Source organism: Saccopteryx leptura, chromosome 4 (assembly GCF_036850995.1).
Source record: "Saccopteryx leptura isolate mSacLep1 chromosome 4, mSacLep1_pri_phased_curated, whole genome shotgun sequence".
Taxonomy (NCBI): domain Eukaryota; kingdom Metazoa; phylum Chordata; class Mammalia; order Chiroptera; family Emballonuridae; genus Saccopteryx; species Saccopteryx leptura.
In genome coordinates, this window is record NC_089506.1 from 46,851,664 (window position 1) to 46,876,595 (window position 24,932).

The 24,932-nt window shown below is 36.6% G+C and overlaps 1 protein-coding gene across 2 annotated transcripts in view; it reads left to right on the forward strand.

Moving 5' to 3' along the window:
* FGF14 (fibroblast growth factor 14) overlaps positions 1-24,932 on the forward strand; it is a 769,918-nt gene that overhangs the window by 469,207 nt on the left and 275,779 nt on the right. The window contains exon 1 of one of the 2 annotated variants that reach the window (XM_066380603.1): positions 19,659-20,417. The exons of the other annotated variant lie outside the window; for it this stretch is intronic. Within the exon in view, the coding sequence (XP_066236700.1) occupies positions 20,225-20,417 (193 nt within the window). The 5' untranslated portion in view covers positions 19,659-20,224. Of the gene's footprint in view, positions 1-19,658; positions 20,418-24,932 lie in introns of those variants that run through there. 2 annotated transcript variants of the gene reach the window in all.

Genomic DNA, 24,932 nt, shown 5'->3' on the forward strand with positions numbered 1-24,932 from the left:
TGGCACAGTGGATAGAGCATGATACTGGGATGTGGAGGACACATGTTTGAAACCCTGAGGACTCTGTTTTGAGCACAGGTGCATCCGGCTTGAGCACGGGCTCACCAGCTTAAGCATGGTGTATCTGGCTTGAGAATGGGATCATAGACATGATCTCATGTTTGCTAGCTTGAGCCCAAAGGTTGCCAGCTTGAGCAAGGGGTTGTTCACTCTACTGTAGCCCCTTGCCCTGGTTAACACATATATGAGAAAGCAATCAATGCATAACTAAGGTCACTCAACAAAGAACTGATGCTTCTCATCTCTCTACCTTCCTGTCTGTCCTTCTTTCTGACTCTGTCTTTGTCAAAAAATAAAAATCAACTATTCTTAGTAAATTAACTTCTATATATTCATTCCAAACAAATACACTGTGAAATTATTTTCATTTCTTAACCACATAAATGCTCATAGCCTTCAGGATTTGGACATTCAATAGCAGCTTTGATCTAGTCTCAGAAAACTACGGATGCTCTGACCCCACAGCACACTTGCTTTCTCCATCTGGGTAATAGAAAGAAATCTCTCCTTCATAAAGTTGTCTCAAGGATTAAAACAGATAATATCTTAAGGTTCTGATACTATGGCACTCAATAAATATTAGTTTATACAAGATGGCTGAGATCCTGATACACCCTTTCCACTTCTACCATCGAGCCTTCAAAATTCCTTCATTTATTAACTTGTTATAAATCCATCAATATCTTATTCTTTCAAGATTAAACACTATGTTTAAAAATATTTTATTAAGAATTAAAACATCTTGTTCAAAGAGGAAAGATAATACATAAAAATAAACATTAAAAGAAAAAAGTCCTGGTGGAATGGTTAGACCATCATCACAAAGTACAGAGGTTGCCAGTTCAATCCCCAATCAGGGCACATATAGGAACAAATTGATGTTCTTGTCTCTCTCTCTCTCTTTCTCTCTCTCTTTCTATCTCTCTAAAATCAATAATAAAAAAAAATTAAAAAGAAAAGAATGAAAGAAAATGCATTTAATGCATTCTCAGATTAACTGGTCACAAGAGTTAGATGACAACTTGAAAGCCTCATGGGAAGAAGAGAAATTTTTCTTGACAGATGCCTGTATACATTCTGGATTTTGTGTATGTTGTGTACATATCAGGTTCTGGTTGGGAGTAGCTATGGTATCAAGCCCAGAAGCAAGCAGCAGGTCTGTTCTTAGGGTGTTAAGGGTCAATCTTACCTACTTAGTGAGCTCTCAACAGTGAATATCAGGATCCCAAGGGGCTACTGGATGCAGCTCCAAAGTAGTTGAAAAGAGGAAATTGGTCACACATCAGCTCGGTCACAATTTGCCTAAGACTAATTATAGAAAGTGATGAGTTTCTGTTACCATTTCAACTTTAGTGAAAAATGTCTTATTAAAATGTATCTTTGGGAATGATTGTCATTTCTTCACTTCTTTTTAACTCCAATGTACTGTACCTATAGCTGCAGATACAGTCCTTTTATATGTTATGAATCTTAAACAAATCTAGGACTGAGTTTTCATTCTTATAGTTTATAATGTGGAACTACCCAACCACTGGATAGTCTGTAGCAGGAGAACATTATATCCCTCAAATCTCCACCTACTGTCAGAGGGTCTTCAATGAAGATAATAAATAAGTGATATGAAGATGACTTAAGGTACAATGAGAAAGTTCCTATTTTGGGGCAGTATAGATTTCCAGAGAATCTCCATGTGCTGTAATTTTGCGCAGGGATATAGGCTCATTGGAGTAGATGATTTTGCTATTGTTGATTTCTTCTAATAGTACTTTATTGAAATATAACTTGTGAGTGTTATATGTTGTTGAGTTAGCTCTGACTCCTGATAACCCTATTAATAAGTGAGGTCCACAATGTCTTGTCCTTAAGAGCCTTTCTCAGCTGCATAACAATGCCTATTGCTTCTTTCATAGAGTCAGTCCACCTCGTATTTAGTCTTGCTCTTTTTTTCTACCTTCTGTTTTTCTCATCGTTACTGTCTTCCAAAGAACCCTGCCTGTTCATAATGTGCCCAAAGTAGGCCAGATTCAGTTTTTTCATTTTTGCCTCCAGCGATGTTTCAGGCTTAATTTGCTCTAGGACTCATTTTCTCATCTTTCTGGAAGTCCAGGGTATCCATAGAGCTCTCCTCCAACACCATCTTTCAAATGAATCAACTTTTTTCCTATCATCAGCCTTCTTCACTGTCCCATTTTTAACTTCGTACATAATAATTGGGAATATGAGGGTGTAGGTGATCTTAACCTTGGTCCCTAATGACTCATCCTTGCTTTTGGTCATCTTTCCTAATTCTCTCAATGCTGTCCTTCCAAGTCTCAGCCTTCTCTTGATTTCTTGGCTGAAGTCTCCATTTGAATTGATGATGAAAACAAGATAAGCAGTATCTTTAACAATTTCAGTGTCTTCATTGTCTATATTGAAGTTGTATATTTCTCCTATAATTATGATTTTTGTCCTTTTGATATTCAAACTCAGTCCTGCTCTGGCATTTTCTTCGATCACTTTCATCTGAAGTCATTTCACATCATTTTTATTTTTCACCAGTAAGATGGTATCATCTGCCTATCTTGTTATTGATATTTATTCTACCAATTTTTGCTTCTCCTTCCTCTGAGTCTAGCCCAGTTTTTCATATGATATATCCTTCACACAGATTAAACAATAGGAAGATAAAACATGCCCTAATATGACACCATTGCCTATAGAAAACCATTTGGTCTCTCAGTGTTCAGTATTGACAGTGCCTTCCTATCCACAAAACAGGTAACATATTAAGACAATAGAATGCTGAGACATGCCCCTCCTTTTTTCAGAATTCCTCATATCTTTTTATTATCCACACAGTCAAAGGCTTTACTATCATTTATAAAACATAGACTATCTTCCTGAAATTCTTTGGAGCTTGAACATCTGGCACTCCTTGCTGCATATAAGGTAAAGCATTTCTTGCATCACCATAAACATCACTTTACTTGTATAGAAAACTAGAGCAACCTTCCTAAAGTTACTACACTCTTAGGCATCTCCTTTCTTAAAGATTGAAATAGCTATTGAACATTTTCAAAATGCTTATCACTGACTTATTCAAGGTCTATTTCCTTATGTTGGTGTTGAAGTAAATTAAAAGTTTGAAACTAACAAGTACTTAAAATGTTTCTTAACTTCTCTTGACTATTAGAATAGTGGAGTTGGATATGGAAGTTTATAGTTTCATGCTCTGCTAACAATTATAATCAAAAGTAAATTAGTTGTAAAATTAAAATGTGTTTGCTACTCTGAGTCATACTTGTAAAAAAATAAATAAAAATGGATATATGTTATGCATATTTGTGTACATAGAAACAATAATAAAATTATTATTCAGATTCTTAAATTGCAAAGATCAGTATAATAATATATAAAATTATAAACACAAATTAATTTGGTAAACACATGGATAGATCATTAGTAACATCAATTCAACCTAATTCAACAAACATAGTCACAAAAGAGAATCTTGTAGTGAACAATTTCTTACTTATTGCTATTATAGCATTTGTTCTATATACAATGGGAGGTTATAGAGAGGAAGATAGTGGAACCTGTCAGCAAACACATACAAATTGTGTTTTAAAGAAAACGACTCAATAATTTTGGTTAGTTTTAATCTACTTTTTGAACATGCTTTGTGGATAACAATAATTCAACTCATCTTTTAAAATGGCAATAATAAAATACATAAAATGTCACCAATGTTATTAATGATAATTCAGCTACTTTTTTTTATCATGATTAAGAGAGATAAGGATGGATAGAGTAAAATATTGAGGCTAAAAAAAAAGAGCAACATTCTCCTTTTTCCCATGGTCTCAAAATAAAGGCCAGGCTATCTTTCATGAAAGGACTTTGTTTTCCATATGCTAAGAGAAAAATTACAAAGCTAAAGTTGGCACATAAAAGAAATTATGTGCTATACTATACTCTTAATTTTAATGGAATATTCTAATCATTGGCAAAAATGTTAATATTTTAAATTGATCTTAGCTTTTAAAGAAGGTTCTCATACTTAGAACATACTTACCCCAGAATTTTTTTTAAAGTTGTGATTCTCATGAGAAACAGCTGCTAACTTATAATAGGAAATAATATGAAGATGACTAGTTGTGCAATGGGAAAGTTAAGAATGGGTTAACGATATCCTTTAGCCATTTCGCCAAGTGGAAGGTTCATACTCATTGAGATATTTACTCTATTTGTCTCTGAAGCATGAAGTTATAATATGAGGGTTTAAGATGGCCATCAGCACCTTGTCCTATTTGCTCAGAGGAAATCAACCACCCAAATTTATGAAACAACCAGTCACAAAATCACTCCTAGGGCCAAGGATGATGCTAAGCTCGGGGGGCATATTGTATGAACAGTGAACAAAATAGACAAGTTCTCTGATTTAGTAAAGCTAAAGGTCTTCTTCCTTTTTCCAACATTGCAGAGGGAGAGCGAGATGAGCAGCCAGTCTCAAGTTTTTAAGAAAATTAATCTCAGTGCAGCTTCATTTTGTGGTCTTGATATTTGTAACTAAACAGAACATCAATATAGTCTGAGATCACATGAAGATGGGATTTTAAAACTTGAAGACAAGGGAAAGGCAGAAGAGAAGTTGAGAGTGAAAAGGCTTATTTGAATTCTAGAAACAAGAAGAAAATGTCCACAGATGAGCATAAAAAAGTCTACAGGTTTTGTGTGACCTTGTTGATAGCTCTCATGGATGGGTCAATGCCATTTAAATGTGTTGAAACTAAAGGGACAGAAATAAATAGCAGGGTAAGTGTTATAATAATATAAACACTGTCATGTGGTAGAGGAAAACATTTTTTTTTTCAGTGGGCGATACAAAATCAGGCTTTGGGCCCCATCCTGAGAAAAGCCTTCTAAAATTAGAGCTATCTGAAAAGAAGAAGCTGTCTGACTCTGGATCTTTTGGGCTATAAATTACTGGACAATTCAAGAGGAAATCAGACACCCCTTTAACAGCATTGTTAGAACAAAATAGGACTAGATGATTTTAAGGCCCCTTCCTACGGAAACTCTGAGCAGAAGAGTAATATGTATATAAAAAAACAGTCTCTAGAAGTCTATGTAGAAACAGTTATTTTTATTTCCTTGACAGACCCAAAGGGTTTAGCAATGTTTATTTAGCTGTGTGTGAGCTTTCCTCTAGACTGAATGTGCAAGAACTGTCACAGTAGAAAATGACTTACTTCTGTGAAAGAAATGAAATCAAACTGTTCATACCAACCAGCCAGGAAAATTGATGGAGGAAACTTTGCAAGTGACTAAGTCTCTCTGAGGTAAAAAGAATATGTGGGATTGCATAACCACACAGAAAGCATCATGAGAACTGAGTATCTCAGGGACAAACATGTATTTCTGTAGTTATCAGTGCACCATTACTACTGGAATGTGGGGGCATGAGTATATTATAAATAAAATCAGATTGTTAACCCAGGAGCCAATGAATGGCCATAAAAAGAGCAATACTTTTTTTACAGGGATTTAATTTTGCACTTTATGACACTCTTTAAATACTCTCAACCTATAAGTTATATTATCCATATCCTAAAACACTATATTGAAGTTGTTTAAATAATTGGAACCTTGATTTTTTTTCAAGGAAAAACATGTTATTATTATTATTTTTTTATTATAATGCTCTACTGGAATAGTAATATTTTATGTCTCAACACAGAAAGGGAAAGGGATAGGTTTCAATATTTAAAAACTCTAAATACAAGGCTTTTGTCACCACATAAATAAAATATTCTCTCATATTAAAGGGTATAGCAGGATTATGTGATATTTAAAATAAAGAATAATCTAATCAGCTAATGAATTGCCACAGCTAGCTCCTCAGCTAAATATAATATAAAGACTTCCTCTTTTATATGTGTTTTTCCTTGTTTCTTCTAAATCTATTTCTTTATTAAAAAATAAATACAATGCTTTATGAATGTGAAGGTAGCATATAGTCCTGGGGAAAATGGGGGAATTTGCAAAGTATATATATAAAATAATATATAATGTAAAATATGTATATATAATAAAATGACATAACACACATATATCTTATTTTGTGTACACTTTACCTCTGATGACCTTGCCTTTCAGATTAATAGAAAAAGGTTGGGAAAAAGGGCTGTATGAGAGTAGTGAAATAATATGAAAATACTCAGGTAAGTGGATCATAGTGTAAACCTATATTATTACATAATATTTATTTGCTCCACTGGTTCTAAATTTCTGGTACAAATTTCTCCAAATGAATGATTCCTAATATGGTCACCAGCTGAGGCTCTTTGTTCTCATTTTCCACACAGATTTGATGACAAAACTGTTTTCACTTATCTTTACACATTAAGCTGTGTCTTAACCTGGGGTTTCTCTCATTTGACATTTTCCCTCTAGAATCCTCCTTTCCCTCTTATCTATCTGGTAACTACTTCCCATCTTTTAAACCTCACCTTAAAGTGTTACTGTTTCCAGGACACATTTCCTGAGCCTACCAGGTAGAATTGACTCATCTTTCCATTCCTGAGCCATCTTTACACACTGCATCTGTAGTACTTAGTCCCACGTACACATGCAGCAATCTTCCCCTGTACTCAGAGCTGCGTGAGGGTACAATCACTTTTTAATCTCTGAGTACTGACTTGGTCAAGCATAATGATGGAGAGTTAGTGCTAAGTAGATTTATTTGTTAATTGAGTGAATTAATGTATGAAGTTTGGTCATGTAAAATGAGATACATGCTTTTATGAAAATTATCTCTTTATAAATATATTAACCAAAGGAAGCCTGCTTCCCAAATGCCAGATGTAGTAATTCAGAGAGAACTCAGGTTATTTAAATTTAGTATGGATATCTGCATAGAAAAAGAAAAGTGCTGTGCTGAATGAGAAGGGAGAGGGAATAGTTGTGTGCCAGAACTGCTCTGGGGACAACCTAATGGGCGCTCTCATCCAGTGTAGCCAAGCTCTTCTCAGGGGTAGAGAGGTTTAATCAAGAGGACCTTGCCCACGACATCAGCAGATGTGGAATCCAGGCCTGGAGCTTCTTCCTGTTAGCTTATTAATTTAGTAAACCAATTAACCTCCTTGGGGTTAAGTTTATTGATCAGTAAAATATGGTTAAAGATTAGACCATCTTTAAGGTTACTTTTTGTTCTAATTATTAAATTAAAAAAATATTTTATTCATTGATTTTAGGGAGAGAAGAAGGAAATGAGAGAGACCGAAACATCAATCTGTTCCTGTATATGCCCTGACTGGGGATCGAACCCACAACTTTTGAGTATAGGGAAGACACTCTAAGCAAGCTATCCAGCCAGGGCTGTTCTAACTTTAAAAGAGAGCACATAATGATATGTAATACTATATAACAAATTAAGATTTCAGTTCAAATTTATAAATAATTAGAATTGAGGAATAAAATATGTTTCTGATGCACAAATCAGTAATTTTTTTTTCTGTTTATTGAGATTAGCCAAAATCAGGAGATCAGAAGATCTCTCCCCCATAAGCATCTTACCCTCTGATCCTTTTTATTGCTTCAAGAGTAAGAGTAGCTTCTTTCAGAGAAGGTATTGTTTTCATATCCTTTGAGAAGTTATAGTGTTACCTGGGAAATGGGACCAAGAGTACATATATTTTACTGTTGAGTGCAGCTGGGAGTGTTTAGGAACTAAGGCCATCTTAGGGGAGCTTGGGATGGCAGAATGTTTCTTCAAAGGGCAAGTAAAGAGCTCTTCACAGCCATGCAACAGAAGCTACAGCAGGTTTGTGAATCAGGACACCTGGTTTGTCTACACCCAAGTGGGCGTGAAAAGTAAAAAGCAGCATTTGAATATCTCCTCTGACTCTTGCAGTAGGACACCAATGGCTAAATTGGAAACTTTACAGTATAAAGCAGTGGTGGGATTCAGACAGTTCGCACTGGTTTGGCAGAACTGATACCAAATTTTTGCAGAATTCAGTGAACCGGTTGTTAAAATGGCACTTGTAATCAGGGTTCTCTCTAAGGAGGATGCCTGGGCAGCCGGTCCAATGTGTAAATCACAAATTTATATTCTTTTGTCTTTTTCAACGTTCATCTGTACAACAGTGTATTCTAAGCACCCGTAGTAATGTTCATTTTGTCCACAGTTGAAAAATTTGCAAGTGAGGATGCCAATCAAGAAGTAATATGGAAATATCTTAAAGAACAGTTTTATTGTTTCTTTGTCAGGTATTATTTAATATTTCTTCATTACTATTTTAAAACTCTTTCTTATAACATAATCTAGTTTTGGTTACCTTTTTTATTGTTCTTATTTAAGTATTAAATGCATAAAATAATAAATTACCTTTCAGTATATCATTTTTTAATATTTTAAATGGTCATTAGGGCAGAAAACTGGTTGTTAAATTATTTGAATCCCATCCCTGATATAAAGATAGGTTAAAATGCTGTCTCCTGCTTGCAGTCAAAAAGCCCTGACATAACTTCTTCTGAGACTTGTCCTGCTAAAACTAAATCTCTTGAGAGCATCACTAAGCTCATTTTATGGAGAAATGAACACAAATCTATGAGCATGGCCAGAGATATCCTCTTCTTAATCCAGCTGATGGCATCAACTAGGTGCCTGGGGAAAGAATAATTCTGTTTGAACAGTTTATTCCTTCCAATTAAAGAGATTTATGTACTGAAATATATTGGCATTTCAAATTTATATATTTATCCTACTATATAGTTAAACCTGTATCTCGATATCTGTAAAATAAAATACCTGCTTTTCCTAACTCACAGTCAAACATTTTTTGCAACCATTAGGTGTTCTCATCCCTGGTAACCAGTTTCAAATCTGTGGAGGGACCCAGAAGAAAGCAAATATGTGGTGTTTGCTTCAGTAGAGGAAGGCATAAGGGAGATAAATGGTGGTGAAAGGAAATTTGACTTGGGGGGTGAACACACAATATACAGATGATGTATTATTGAACTGTACTCTTGAAACCTATATAATTTTATCAATGTCACTCCAATAAATTTAATGAAAAGAAAAAAAGTATAGTAAGTGACAACATAAAAGGGCAAAAGAGGCTAAGGAGTGAGCAAACAGAAATTTAGGGTCCTAAAATGTGTTTATGTAAAACTCTGCATGGTGTTCTGCCTGAAAATACTTTTTCTGAGATTCTTCCTCTACCAGTCAAACTCAGTGAAAAATATTTCCGATTCCTTTAAAAAGCTTCAACTTGAATGACCTCTTTCATTTGTAGTTACTGTTAAATCCACGGTTAAGGCAAATTCTTACTTAAGGAGCTAGTCTAAATTTCTAAAAGAAAACAGCAATTATCTACTGCCCCTACAGTTACATAAAAATGAAAATGGAATGAGGGAAAAAAAGACTTTTAGAATCGATATCCTGCATTCAGTGATAGCCTTAGGCTCTGAATCTCATCCTGCAGAGCAGCACATGTCTAGCTTTGGTTTTATTCAGCTCAGTGCTATGGCCCTAAATTTCATGAAAGGCATGTCATCAACTCCAGAAATTAAATTTTTCATGGATTTATGTGGGACTTAGAAAATGCATTCTCACAATCCACAGGGGAGCAGAATGGCTGACTATGTTTCCACAACTACTGAGAATTACTGTGCATTTCTTTCTGAGAGATGCAATAATTAATGTCAAGAAATTCAGGTAAGCAGGTGGTATCAGAGAGACCAAGCCAAAAATAAGACATTATTCTGAGCAGGGAGTAAAGCAATGTGAGTACAGAAGCAGTCATCAGAAATTCAATCAAGTAAGCAGCTGGTGTTAGGAAATATATATATTTGCAGGAAACAGGACTCTAATTTAAAAACTGACATTCTACAACAATTATCCTGTTCATAGTAGTTGGGTTGGAGGAGTGATTGTCAAATATTAGGCAAGACTGTATTTCCTCATGCTTTAGATTGTGTGGTAGACAGTTTAATAAACCCTGAAGATATCTCAATTCTAATCCATGCAGCTTGTAAATATGTGAGTTGATACAGTAAAAAAAGAATTTTAGATGTGATTTGAGACTTTTTTATTTTTGATAGAGACAGAGTCAGAAAGAGGGACATATAGAGACAGACAGACAAAAAGGGAGAAAGATGAGAAGCATCAATTCTTCATTGCAGCATCTTAGCTGTCCATTGATTGCTTATTCATTGATTGCTTTCTCATGTGTGCCTTGATGGGGTAGGTGGGGGGCTACCCTTTGCTCAAGCTAGTGATCTTGTTTTCATGCCAGACTTTTGTGTCATGTCTATGATCCCACACTCAAGCCAGCAACCCTGTGCTCAAGCTAGTGAGCCCACGCTCAAGCCAGACGAGCTTGTGCTCAAGCCGGTGGTCTTAGGGTCTTGAACCTGGGTGCTTGACATCCCAAGTCTGACACTCTATCCACTGTGCCACCATCTGGTCAGACATGATTAGAGACTTTGAGGTAGAGAAATTATCCTGATTATCTGGGTGGGCCCAAAGTAATCACTAGGGTTCATATTAGAGGGAGGCAGGTGGATCAGAATCAGTAATAGGAGATGTGATAACAGAAGCAAGAGTTGGGAGTGATGCAAGGAAAAGGTCATGAGCCATGGAAGTTGGCTTCTAGAAGAAAAAAATGCCAGCTGATTTTTTCCTCAGAGCTTCCAGAAAGATCCGGCTCTGCATATATCTTGATTAAAACCCAGTGAGACTTATTTGGGACTTCTTACCTCCAGAACTGTAGGAGAATGAATGTATTGCTTTAAGAAATTACATTTGTGGTGATTTGTTACAGAAGCAATGAGAGACATCTTATAGGTTACTGGAACTCAGGGGAATAATTAAGGAATCTAATTTTCAGTTCTTACCTACAAAGTGGGGACTAGGTTTGGGAATATGACATCAATTTATAATAATAATATTTCTTAAAAGCATTTCACTTTGGAAACTGTTTTCACCTACATCTTTTAGAAGGAGATTATAAGGTAAAAAAAGATTAATAACAACTTTTCCCAAACCCTAAAGCTTAAGGTATTTAGCTAGTCTTCCTAAAGTCTGAACACTAAGACAAAGATCATTCCTATAGTTCTGATCTCTGAGTTGTGAAAAGTTTTTGGAAGTGTGTAGAAAATAGTAGTTCTGGGTCACAAACTTTAACTAAGAGATGTTATTATAAATTGATGCCATATTTAAAAGCCTAATCCCTACTTTGTACATAAGAAATGAAAAATTATTCCCCCGATTCATACTAACCTATAGTCTAGGCGGTAATGAAAATAGTTTCCTAACAGTCTTGAATTGGGAGTCTTTCTAAGAGACTTGAATTGTAAGTTGTTTTTTTTTTTGGAAATCACTAATTTTTACAATTATTTTTGCTAGATTCCAGGATGTAGTTTTGTGTTTGGTGTATGCATGTGTGTATGTGGGTGTTTGTGCATGTGTGTGTTGATGCATATGTTTATATACATGTTTAACTCATCTATACCAAATACAAAGAACATAACCGATCTAGAACAACTTATTGTTATGAAAGTGGCCATTTCAGTAATCATTAAATAGAAATTTTTCCCAATATTAAAATTGATAAAATTATATACATATGTGCACATAAAATATTTGCATTGAAATGATAAATGAACATACATTTCTAAATATTCTTTGAAAAATTGAGTAAAGTTTTTTGGTTGGGATATTTAATAGTTTTTTTGAACAAAAAATTCATGGTATATCATTACAATTGATATTATTTTCCACTGCTGATATAAAGTAAGGAAATATAAGTCAACACTCACAGCTCTGAACTGAATGTTATGCACATTTTGAGTTCATTTTAATATAGAAAGCTGAAAGCCACTGAAAATATTTTTCCAAAATATTAGTTAGATTAAAAAACTATACTAGATTTGTAAAGCTAAGCCATCTGCTTTTATCAATCTGGTATTGTTTCTATAAGGAAGTATATTCACAAGTTTTTGCTACCAATAGTTTCTATTTTATCTTTCTTTTTTCTTCTTTTTTTTGTGAGAGGAGGGGAGATAGTGAGGCAGACTCCCACATGCACCAGGACAGGGGTCCACCTGGCAACCATATCTGGGGCCCATGCTCAAGTACTGAGCTATTTTTAGCACCTGAGGCTGATATGCTCCAATCGAGGTATCATCCTCAGTGCCCACCTGGGTTCACGTTCAACCAATGGAGCCACTGGATATGGGAGGGGAAGAGGGAAAAAAGAGAGACAAGGATGGGGTGAGAAGCAGATGATTACTTCTCCTGTGTGCCCTGACTGGGAATCAAACCTGAGACATCCATATAATGGGTCAATGCTCTATCCACTAAACCACCAGCCAGGGCCTACTTTTTCTTTATTGAATCAATATATTAAGCATCAATAAAATTTTTTCCAGGTTTGTTTTTAATAGAATGAAATCTACTGCCTACTAGAAATAAATATATTCAACAAAATTAATTAACAAGACTGACAACATTAATACAATCGCTTCCTGAAAATCTACTGTATAATATTTTAACATTAGATTATCCTTTGAATCTAAATATTAATAACACTACCACAAAAATATATGATTTGGGAGTTAAACTACAATGGGTAGAGAGGCATTCAATTTTAATTAACTAGCTAAAATTTTGTCCAAGTATAATTTAACATTTTTGATGTCCTCCAAAATGAGTAAAAAATAAAAGGAACATCAGTATTGCCTACATTTTTAGATTATCCCATTCACTTTAAATAGAACCCATTTATCCAAACAAAGGATCTTAAAAACCCTACTCTAGCTCATGCCAAACTAGTCTATAATAACTTCTTTATATAAAAAATGTTAGACCCTCATATTTTACCTTTAATTTAGGATATGTTTAAAATGTTTAAAAGTAATTAAAAAAGAAGACCATGTTACAAAATAGAGTGAGTCACTCACTGTATGGAGATGATTAAATAAGTAAACAGAAAACATTTGGAGAATATTTTTTGTCACTTTATATATCTCTCTAATTTAGAAACACTGGGTGATAAGGGAATTAAAACAATAACAGGACAACAAAACCAAAACTAAAGATGTTTTAGAACTTCGATACTCTGAGGCACTTAAAATATTTGTAACCAAAAAACATGTGACGTATAAGTAAAATAGAGTAAAACAGGTAATAAGAGTACAACTCCCATTTGTAGACTTATAAAATCCGGTTTTACTATACGTCATCAGTTCTAAAAGGCAAATACATGTTATGCATAAATATCTCTGAAGTCAGTCTACAACTTATAATGTATGTATGACATTTAATAAGTGTTCATTTTTCTTGTCATACTTAAAATAATGATACATTTTAAATGATTTCTAAGATTTGATGAATTTGGTTAAATAATGGCTGCGGCAATGGCAGAAATGAAAGAAAAATAGGCAGATTGTTACTTTACAAAAAGAAGTGATAATATTTAATATAAACATCCATGCCACATAATATGTTCTTTAGACTTTTTGTTTATTGAAGTTGAAATAAACACAAAATCATATCTATTTGGTACTTAAGCACTTTGTGCAACAAAATCTACTACAGCATAACAAAAAACTCAGAAGGCAATGGGGAAAAGATTTAATAATTAAATCAGTATATATAAGGCTGTATTTATTAATATACTCTCCTCCCTTAGACTTCATTTACTTTTTTATTTATAGATAATTTTAATGAATATTTCCATCCAGTTTTGAATTTTTGATGGATTCAATGTAACAAGTTTGAAAAAGGACATATTGTCAATTGGAAACCTGAAAGCAAAGTAGAAAACAAGGTGGTGGGAAATTAGTAACAAGAATCAACAGTATAGGCCTGTCCAATTGAGGTAGAATCAGTCTCACATCCTTCAGTAAGCCTCTAGGGCAATGATTTTCAACTGGTGTGCCACATCAGGCACACTGTTGTACTGCAAGAATTTTTTAAACATGTACCATACGTCCCCATGTATAAGACGCACTCTCTTTTGAAAAATTTCAGGTCTAAACTGGGTGCGTCTTTTACAGTGGTTGTAGATTTTTTTACGTGAATTTTTCACTTGAGGAGTTGTATGAATTTTATGATGAATAAAATTTGAGTTTAGTAACTTTATGTAATACATTTTTTTTTTCAAATTTCGGGCCCCCAAGTAAGGTGCGTCTTATACATGTGGAAATACGGTAATGCCTATTTAGTCAGGTCCACTGACCTCTGTTCTCATAGATTACCAAATTAAGAAATGACAACAGCCAACACAGCAATAGCTGTCTTGTGTGAGTGAATGAAAATTATACCAATAATCTTGTCAGATCGACAAAAAATATGATATATATTTTTGTGTGCCTCAGAATTTTGGTAATTAGTTCATACGTGCCATGAAATGAAAATGGTTGAAAATGTTGCCTAGGTATCACTGCTGGAATTCAGAACTCAAACTGCATGTCATGTTAGGTTGAGAGTTAGCTGTTGAGCAAAGGCTCAGGTACTCTCTGTATATTCTATTTATGGGATTGAAATAGTATGTAATCCAAACAGAATTTTAGATGTCTTGTTGCTTAAAGAGATTGAACACAATAAGGTAATTCATCTTTGAAAAACTTGGTTAAGCAGGATGTTTTGTTTCTCTTATTTGGTTTTATCTATATGTCTATTTGTCCAACTTATTAATGCTTTTGATAAACAAATGTTTATTTAGCACCTACTTTGCCTGATACCATTTTAAGCACTGGATATATGGCAGTAGACAAATGAGACAAAATATGCTCCCCATTAGCTTATATTTTAAGAGAGTAAAATAGCCCAGGTAATAAGGGAAATGTACAAAATTTTTAAAAAGTTGGAAATGCTAAGTAGACTCAGAAACAGGAAAAGAAGAAGGTATTGACTATGTTTGGAGATTACAATTTAAAATAGATTTTTTAGAGAAAATCTCAATTGAGAAGATAATATATGAGCAGAGGACTGAAGGAGGTAAGAAAGTCTGATGGACTATCAAGTATAAATGTCCTGCTCAAGGAGCATGCCAGATAGTTTGAGGAATAGCCACTGGTAGAAGAGATATGAAATACCAAATGAAGGTACATATGAAATACAAGTTATATTGGGCATTGCAGGCATGTGAGGTTTTAAGTTTCTATTGAGATAAAAGATTTTGAGCAGTGGCATGATGTAATCTTATTTATACCTTCAATATGTTAGCCATTATATTAAAAGCATATCATATAAAAACAAGGTTGAATCCCCAGAGACAAATCAGGTAGCTATTATAATAGTCTAAATGATTATGATGGTAGGTAGCTATGGAGATAGTGAGAAATAAGCATATTTTGCATGTACATTGAAGACAGAGTGAATAGAATTATACGTGGGATATTAAAGAAAGAAATGAGATTAGTATGTTGTCATTGAAGAAATGGAAAAAATTGAAGAAGACCAGATTTGAGAAAGAAGAATGAGCACTTAATATTGGCCATGTTTAGCATGAGATGCTCACTGGACACCTTTACAGAGTTGTCAATGAAGAACTTGGTCATTGGAAAAATGAAGACCTGAGTGATGAGGAGTTACGTTATTACCAGTAACTACCATTTATTGAATTAGCACTATGTAAGAGACACTGCTTTAATTGTTTTATATACATGTTTTCATTTAATCCTCATAATAGCCTTACTGTATTATTATGACCGTTTTATATAAAGGAAGTTGTGACTTAGGTTTAAGTGAATTGTTCAAAACACATAGTCAAGTCTATGTTTACCTTACTCCAATTGTGGTTTTAGCCAGTTTTGTATTACTGAGAGGAGTATGGAGAAGGGCCAATGAAAATGTCCAGGCAGAGAAAACAACATACTAAATAAAGGGACCAAGAAGAATATGACATCTTCAGGAGAGCTGAAAACACAGAGAAGTAAATCATATAATCAGCTTCCAACAAACTAATGCTTTAGTGGTACCTTACAGTTTAGACCTATACACATAGGTACACACATTACTTTCTGTCAGGAAAGAAAATATTTTTATTATCTGTATTCAATGAGTAGTGAAATGCAGTTACAGAGCTGAGCTCACAGATTTAGTCAATTCCAAACTAAGGTTAGAACTTGGACTGCTTTAACCAAAAACTTAAAGTAATTTTTATGTCAGCTTGTTTTAAATCTTGCCATGTACCCATTTAGGGGTGAGAAAATATACATGAGAATACATATAATTTGATATTGAAAAACATACAGAAATTGGCAAAAAAATTACAAGATAGAAATGAGTGATCTGAAAAATAATAAAAATAATAGCTGTCATTTTTTAGCAGTCAGTATGTGCCAGACACTGTACTAGAATCTCTACATTCATTTACTAAATTTGATCTCACAAGAGTTGTAAAGGCTATTCTATTAGGATTTCAATTTTAGGATGAGGGCTTTGAATCTGAGAGAGACTAAAGCAATTTGCTGCAGGTAGTAGCAGAATCAAGGTATGAGCCAAGACTGTCTGAAATCAGAGTTCAGACTTCTAACAGGTTGGTCAGAACCACTCTATCTGGGCAGTACTTGATATATATATTTTTATGAAGTCAAAGGTGAAACTAATAATTGCAAGTATCTTCTCATGAGTGAAAATTATTTTCTAAATCACAGTAAAGTGTGGAACTGTGTTCACTCTTCCTTGAAAGGCTTTTCACTCTAGTTTTGCCCATGTTTTTATCACAGCTTAAAACAGCAGATGGCTCTCTTGCGTTTTCTTTCGCTTACCTCTGCGTGTAAACAGCTAAACAGCGTTTTGGGGAGGTAAAAGGGAAACGCAGGGATTAAGCTAAAAGACGTTGATTATCCCAATGCTGCTCCCACCCCAAGCTCCCTTAAAAACAGGAAACCATATAAAATAGAAAGGACTGCTCAAGGTTTGTGAAATTCACAGTCTGAATGGAAGCCCTGAAGACTGAAGAGTCCCTGTTTCAGGCGCTGCGCCAGGGGTCGGAATGCATCAGGAAAGAGTAGTTCTCGGTTGTCAAAAAGCTGAGAAAAGCTTTATGCTCCGAGGTGTGTGTTATTAATGTCAGTAGAAGCTGTGAGGATTAATTTCCTTTCCTACTTTGAAAAAAAGAAAAAGATAAAAGCGTTTTTAAGGGAGGAGATTATCAGAGACTCTCAGCGCTCCTACACGCGGGAACTTGCATTGGCTCTGAGAGCTGCGACTGGGGCAGGATCCCTGTCCGCGGTGCTGAATCGCAGTCTCGTCTGTAGGTTGCCGGAACAATGAAGGAACAAAATCCCGACCTCCCTGATTATCCAAACCATAGAGATGGGGAAAAGACTGCAGTGTAAGAAAATGCCTGGAAATAAAACAATTAACACAACTATAATAATACGAAGCTTAAAGTCACTCTGTTCAAATTAATATAATAGACACATAAAGACAAAAAGAAAAACCTTACAAAGTAAAGATATGTTGATAGAGGGAGTGATAATATATTTAACAGGCCACTATACTTAACGTTTTGCTTTTATGAAAAAACTCACTAGTAGCTCTAGGTATATATATTTACTTTAATTTGTAGGGTCATTTGACTATTCCAAACTATAATATCTGAAATGGCCTATCTTCAATAATGCATTGAAGGAGTAGCTTCTTTTTATGTTCAATAGAACTTATTTTAGTAAAATTAAAAAAAAATACTTTAGTAGCCTTTTATTAGAAGTCTCCATCTCTACAGATTGTCTTTTTTTTAGCATGAAAACACAGAACAAATACACACTTGGTAAAAATGTAAGAACAAAGACATGCAAAACAGGGAATAAAGTGATAGAGATAGAGCAAAATAGTTAACACACCTCTTTTCCTCACTTTTACTATCTCATGGGTGATTAGAATTTGCAAATTTCCAACAAAATTACTCCTACCTATTCTATTTAATAATTGTGATTATTTTGTGATTATAATATAACAAGGTAGGGGAAATAAGCTAACAGAGTATGTTCTTTAATGTTAAACACGATATATATTGTCCTAACTGCTCTAGACCCAAATCTACATGCCCCCTTTACATTAAATTCTCTTCCTTAAAGAAGACTTGTTAGCAAATATGGAGTGAATAGAACAAATAACAGCCATGCAGTAATTGCCTACAAGGAGTGATTGAGAAAAAGTTCTGTAGAGAAGAAGGTATATAGCCTCTCTGTAATCTTTTCCCATTAGCATGCTTGCAAGTATTTGCAGTACTTTATTGCTTATTCCTGAGACAAAAAGAAAGTGTGTGTTGGTTCAGAACTGTTCCCAGGGTTGTTTTCAGTGTGCCTCTTCTCTCCAGCTTTAAAGGAGTCACTAGAGAAGAGATTACTTCAAGTCTCTGATCACCACATGAGTCTTCTTTCCTGCATCCTTCACTCTGGATTGTGAGAAGTCTGGTTTGGGCATTTCTTTTCTGTAATGATAAACCAACGAACAGGGAAGAGGAAAAGGGAAGAAGCTACTCTAACAACAGCTGCATTCGGTCTGTCACTTGGAGTGTATCCTAGAAACCATGGATCTGTCTCATCCAAGCATGAAGTGCTGCCCCCTAACTTCCTTTCCTAAGGTGCCCTCCACTTGATCCCCTCTTTGTGGGCCTTCATATTTTTATGTATCCAAGACAAAACACTGTGGGGATAAAGACAAGAAATCAAAGAGAGAAGGCAGCGCTGTTGTACTTGAATGTCAGACACAGGTTCTATGGCTTTGCCCTCTGTCAAAGCTTCACTACCTAGGCACACCAAAGATGATATCTCAGATTGAACTGTCCTTCAGTCCGACTGCTTTTTGTTGTCAGTGGAATACTGTGACACCCCCCCCCACCCTTAATATTTCTGCCATGATTTTTTCAATATTCCATTGGGTGTTTATCCTGTCCAGCTGCTGTTTTGTAGCATACAGCAGCTGTATGTTCTCCAAGTGCTACAGAGCAAATTTGAGAAGAGATCTCCCCAAGTCACTTTGCCACATCTTCTCACCTTCTCCTCCTCCTTCCTTTCTCTCCGTGTTGCTGTTTCAAAATGACAAGCCTACCCTTCCTGGCAACAGAAGGGAGAGTTCAGCAAATTTGGGTGGACTAGGTAAGGACTGGAGGCGCCTCCCTCCTCAGGACACACGCTCCTTTCTCCCAGCCTCCCTCCCTCTTCCTCCTCCTTCCCAGGGTGGGGTGGCTTCCGAAGGGATTAGCAGAGAGGGCGGAAACCACCTTCCAACAGCAGCTTAGAGTTTCTGTGGACCAGGAGACACATTAAGATCCAAAAGCCCCAGCTAGGCCGCGGACCCCTCGGAAGCCTACGAGTTTCATCTAAGAAAAAGCGCAGCGATATTCCTTCAATTTCATCTGCTTCGGCTCAACCTCTTAGCACCCCACCCCTTGCAATCCATTTTAGCTGTCTTTATTATTAATAATATTTTAAAATATTATATATACATACATTTTTTTTCTTTCTGAAGACAGAAGAGGGGGACGTGTGTGGGGGGGTGTAGTGGGATGGGAACGAAGCGCTTTGATTAGAGATCTCCTAGGAGAAGATTGCTCTCTCCAGATGCTGATTTCCAAAGCACTTGACAATCACCGGCAGAACCCAAGAGCGGGCGGCAGCGGCGGCGGCACCGGCCGGGGGGCAGCTCCAGCCCGGCGCTGAGTCCTGCCCAGCGCACACTGGTCGGACGGACTCGCCGGGTCCCGGTCGAGACTTGCCCTGCACACAGTGTCCTGGAAGAAGGTGGCCAGCTCTACCGCCTGCCGAGAAGGCAGTCAGGGCAAAAAGGCAGCGTGAGTGGTGGTGGCGACCCCCGAGAGGGCTCCGGCGTCTCGCGGTGCCCGGCGGAGCCCGCAGCCCCAACCACACTCCGGGCTCCGACGCGCCCAGGAGGCGACGGACACGACCTCGGGCTCCTGGGGTTCGCCCCGCCGCGCCCCGGGCGCATCTGCGCACCTGGCCCCGCGATCCGCGGAGAGGGCGATGGGTCCCAGGCGGGACTGATCGCCCCGACCCTTCGCCCCGACCCCTCCCGCCTCCCCTCACCCGCCTCCCCGAGGGCGAGCCGGCGTCCGCGCAGCCTCTGCTTTCTCCCGCGTCCGCGGCTCCCCGATCCTCTGTTCCCGACCTCTCCCGGACCCGTTCCGAGGCCACCATGGCTGCGGCCATCGCCAGCGGCTTGATCCGCCAGAAGCGGCAGGCGCGGGAGCAGCACTGGGACCGGCCGTCCGCCAGCAGGAGGCGGAGCAGCCCCAGCAAGAACCGCGGGCTCTGCAACGGCAACCTGGTGGATATCTTCTCCAAAGTGCGCATCTTCGGCCTCAAGAAGCGCAGGTTGCGGCGCCAAGGTCTGTGTGGGTCACTTTGGGAGGTGCACCCTCGGATCTCCCCAGCTCCCCGCCTAAAGGGACCTCTTTGGGGTCCCCCTTTCTTCCCTCCGTCTCCCGGTCACTCCCCTCCCCCACGTCTCCCTTCCGAGTGCCCCGAGCGCCTTCCGGCCGCGGGAGCGGCATCGGCTCCCGGGCAACCTGTAGCCCCTGGAAACTCAGCCCAGCCAGAAGCCGGCAAGTTGGCCAGCTCCAGCCGGCTGCCTTTTGGCTCCTGAGTCTCACGTGGGCTGGGTTCCAAAGAAAATCTTTATATTCGGACGGTCTTGGCTTTCCCAGGAAACAGAGTCAGACTCTGACCCGGGAATGCGGGGCCAAGATCTCCGCTCCACCCCGGGGTCACGCTGGCCGCCTCCAGTCTGATGGGAAGTGTCAGCGATTTCTCTGTGTCTGGGTTCACTTGGCCTCCCAGGTGTCCTGGCACCTCCTTAGCTCTTAGACCTGGGGGAAATGGGGGTGATCTCCACAGCGCCTTCAACAAGGGCTGGCGGTGTACGAGAAGTGAGTGGAGGGTGTTAGTGTGAGCGAAGAGCTAGTTCCATTGAGATTTAGGGAGAGCTCCTGAGCCAGCAGCGCTGAGCACTCCGAAGCCCTTGGCTCACATCTTAAGATGTAGAAAGGACACAGACTAAGGAAGAATGAGTCTTAATTGGAGGTGTGGCGAAGTATACATCCCCAATATGGATCAGATTTAATTAAAGAACTCGCGAGTTACATGAGGCAAACCAGGCAGCTACTACATACGGATGACTAGAGTAGCTCCCTTACTATACCTATGTATTTATTTATTTATTTATTTATTTATTTGAGAAACAACTAGTACCCAGCATGACCTTCTTTTGCTGATTTAAAATGTCAGGGTCGGAGAAAGCAACTCACTAAGGAAGCAGAGCCCAGCGGCTTTTGTTCATCTCTGCTTTTCTCCACATCCAGTTGCTAAGGGCGGTTGCTTTGAGAGCATGTGGGGTGTTCTGTGGGAGAAATGTGTATTGCTTGCTTTTCATAACTATGTGGGCTTGTCAGGAAACATCAAAAGATATATTTACATTAATAGGTGTATATGTTTGCCCAGCACATTGTATTTCAGTGTCCAGCTGTATTTGTTTTAAATGCCCTGTTGTTCCAAAGATAGGAGAGGGAAGCATATGCGATACATGTGAATCTATGTGACTGTTCCACACATTTAAAGATTTATGACCAAAAGTTTTAATACTTAATTTTGAAAAAGGCTGAAGCTAAGTATTTTCTATGGACAATTCCTTATAGTCACAATTAGAAATTTGAAATTACTTCCTCTTAGTTTAAAAGAAAAACATTCCCAAAAAATCAGAGTGCCCGTTCTAAAGGAAATAAATGTATATGAATATAATAATTAAATAAACATAATACTTTTGGATGAAGTTTTTGGGGACAATATTTCCAGAACAGTGTAGAAGCTATTAAGAAAAATAGATTTTAATTTTCCACGTTAGCCTGGATCTTTATCCAGCAAAGCTTTGTATTAGAAGACCAACTTGACTGTTTTAAATATTGTTGATCTATGGAGTTACATTATCATGGCTTAAAGTGTTTGCTTCTCCCCTTATTTTATCAGATTTTTTAAACATACTTTTCACCAGGCAGAGCTACAAATTTGCCATCTACTTTAAGTAAACAAACAAACTCTATTAGATAAGTTTATTTTCTTATAAACAATGATTAAATTTATTGCATTTTTTAATCTATACACAATCAAGAGATTATTTTATAAATAGGTACAATAAACAGTTTGTGTCATATTAGATGATGAAGGAAGGTTTGCTTTACACTTTTGAATTTTAAGATGGGGATATTACTTTTCCCCAGATATAGACAAGCATCTGAGCTTCCTAATAGTGTGTTTCCCCATTTCAACCCTGACAGCTCTCTTGGTCTTCATGAGTTCAAAGTGGTATGCATGCCTCAATGATCTTTAAGAAAAATATATTTGCGGTTACATTTGCTACCTTATTTTTGATGAGAGAACAGAAAAAAAGATATCAGCTAGAAGGAAATTTCATCCGAACCTCTTCTTTTAGCCTCCTTATATTTCTTATATATAAAGAAATATATTATTTAGTGAAGACAAAATATAGATATTTCTCTTGAGTATTAGAAAGAAGTTAATTTACTATTAATTTGAGCAAAATAAATATTAAAACTTTATACTATGTGCATTATATATATTCTATATAATATAAATATATATACTTATTTCAATGTTTTATTAAATATATTTTTTGGAAATACTCATGCATATTTACCTTTTTCTCCAATACTTATTCTTTGCAGAAGAATAATTACCAGGAAATTTTAAAAATCTGTCTTATAAATTTAAAGATACAACTTTTCAGTATGACAACTCTATATATCTTCATATCAAAAAAATCATTAATTTTACAAATAGTCATTGAATCTTTAAAATGTCAAATTCTGTTTCAGGTATCATATATGTAGAGCAGTGACTAGAAGAGATACAATTCCTTCTATCATAGAGCTTTACAAATATGGGGTAGAAAGGCATTGCATGTGGAAAGGGAGAAATTACAAAACTCTTTGAGTCTTTTAGAGCATAAACAGGGCTGAGAACAGGAGGAGGGTCTTATTTAGTTCAAGTAGTTAGGATGTGCCACACTGAGAGCTACAGGTTGAGGGCTGACCTCTGAGAAAGATGCAAAGATTTAAAGAGTAATGTGTCTGTGTGAAGACCCTAGTGTGGGAAAAGTCTTACCCTGTTGGGAGAAACAAAGGAGGTGTAGAAACTCAATATGCTATTGTTTTATATCATAGTCCATTTTGGCTGAAGTTGACATTTTGAAACATAAATACAAATACATTTGACATGTTGGCAAACAGAATAAAGAATAGTTTCATATTGTGTGGGTTTGGTATGAGTAATATATATTTCTTAAATGCAGAGTTTTGTTTTTGTTTTTAATGCTCCTTTAAGTAGTAAGTAGTGAGTATGACATTGTTACATATGTCCTTCTGGAAGGAGCTCTATCCCTAACTCTGATTACCTTCAACCCCTATTGAGTGATTGTATTAGTTGAGTACCAGTTGTACAATTCTATCTTCTTATAAAGGACTGGAATTAACAAGATGGCTTTTTGTGGTTGTGTGGGCACCATAACTATCCCACCTTTCCAGCTTCATCTTCCTCTGTTCTTCTCCCACCTCAATAGACTCCAGGCACCAGAGTTCCCCAAATTAGCCACATGCTTTTAAATCCCTGGTGTTTGTTTTTTTTAAGCTTTGTTCTGAACTTAAGATCTTCTGTTTTCCATCTTGATCTGTTGAAACTATCCAGGCTTCTTAAAGTGTTGAGAAAATGTCATCTCCTTTGAGAAGTACTTTCTCATTGAAGATAACTCAAAATAATACTTCTGTGGCATTTATACCTCATTAGTGCTGTTTAGCACATGTATTCATTAAGGTGTAGTTAGGAGCTAAGTCTATGTTTTCTGCACTTTGTTGACTCTCAAATATTAATAGAGTATGTGCTATGCTCTGGGTATTCATAATTGACCTTGAATTGCAGTGAAATAAGGAAGGTCAACAGGTCTAAAGCTAAAAAATATGTCATTGAACCATAGTGCTCTAACTAGGCTATTCTAAAAATATACTTTTAAAACTTTTATATCGTCATACTTTCCCTAAAATATAGACATATAATTTATTCAACTTTTACAGGATTAAGAAATGTTAATATATTTAGGAGTTATTCTAAAAAATGCAAAAATATAACCAACCTCATTTTAAGGCTTAATTAATTCACAATAATATATATTTAGATACTTTCTAATTTAGCTAAAGAAAGAAGGCACAAGGCAACAAACAATTTACAAATGATTTTATTATTTGAATCTTAACAAAAAACAAAAACTAAAATGGAAATTGCATGCAAAGATGTAAAATGAACATGTTATACTTAAAGTGTTGCATTTCTATTATGAGTTTTTAAATCAAACAAGAACCTTGATTGCCTGTAGTATCATAACCTTTCAAAATCTTTGGTATGGCTAATACAGTTGCTTCTTGCAATCTCCTTTTTTTGCTAACTGTCATAGGAACCATGGTATTATGTGACATGAATGTTTAATCAGTAATTGTGTAAGGTTCTCACTAATACATTTTACCTAAAATAAATTGCAGGATGTCCTAAGAAGTAAGGAATGGAAAAAAAAGAGCTACTTAAAATGTGTTTTTAAGTTTTTTTGTAATATAAAAAGCATAAATGTAGCCCTGGCCAGGTGGCTCAGTAGGTATATTGTTATCCCACTGCACCAAAGATCACAGGTTTGACCTTCTTTCAGGGCACTCAAGGAAAGCAATCAATGAGTACACAACTGAATAGAATAAGTAAATCAATGAGTTGATGCTTCTCTCTCTTTCTTCCTCCCCTTCTTTCTCTCTCTCTCTCTCTCTCAAATCAATGGAAATGGAAAAATTTAAGAA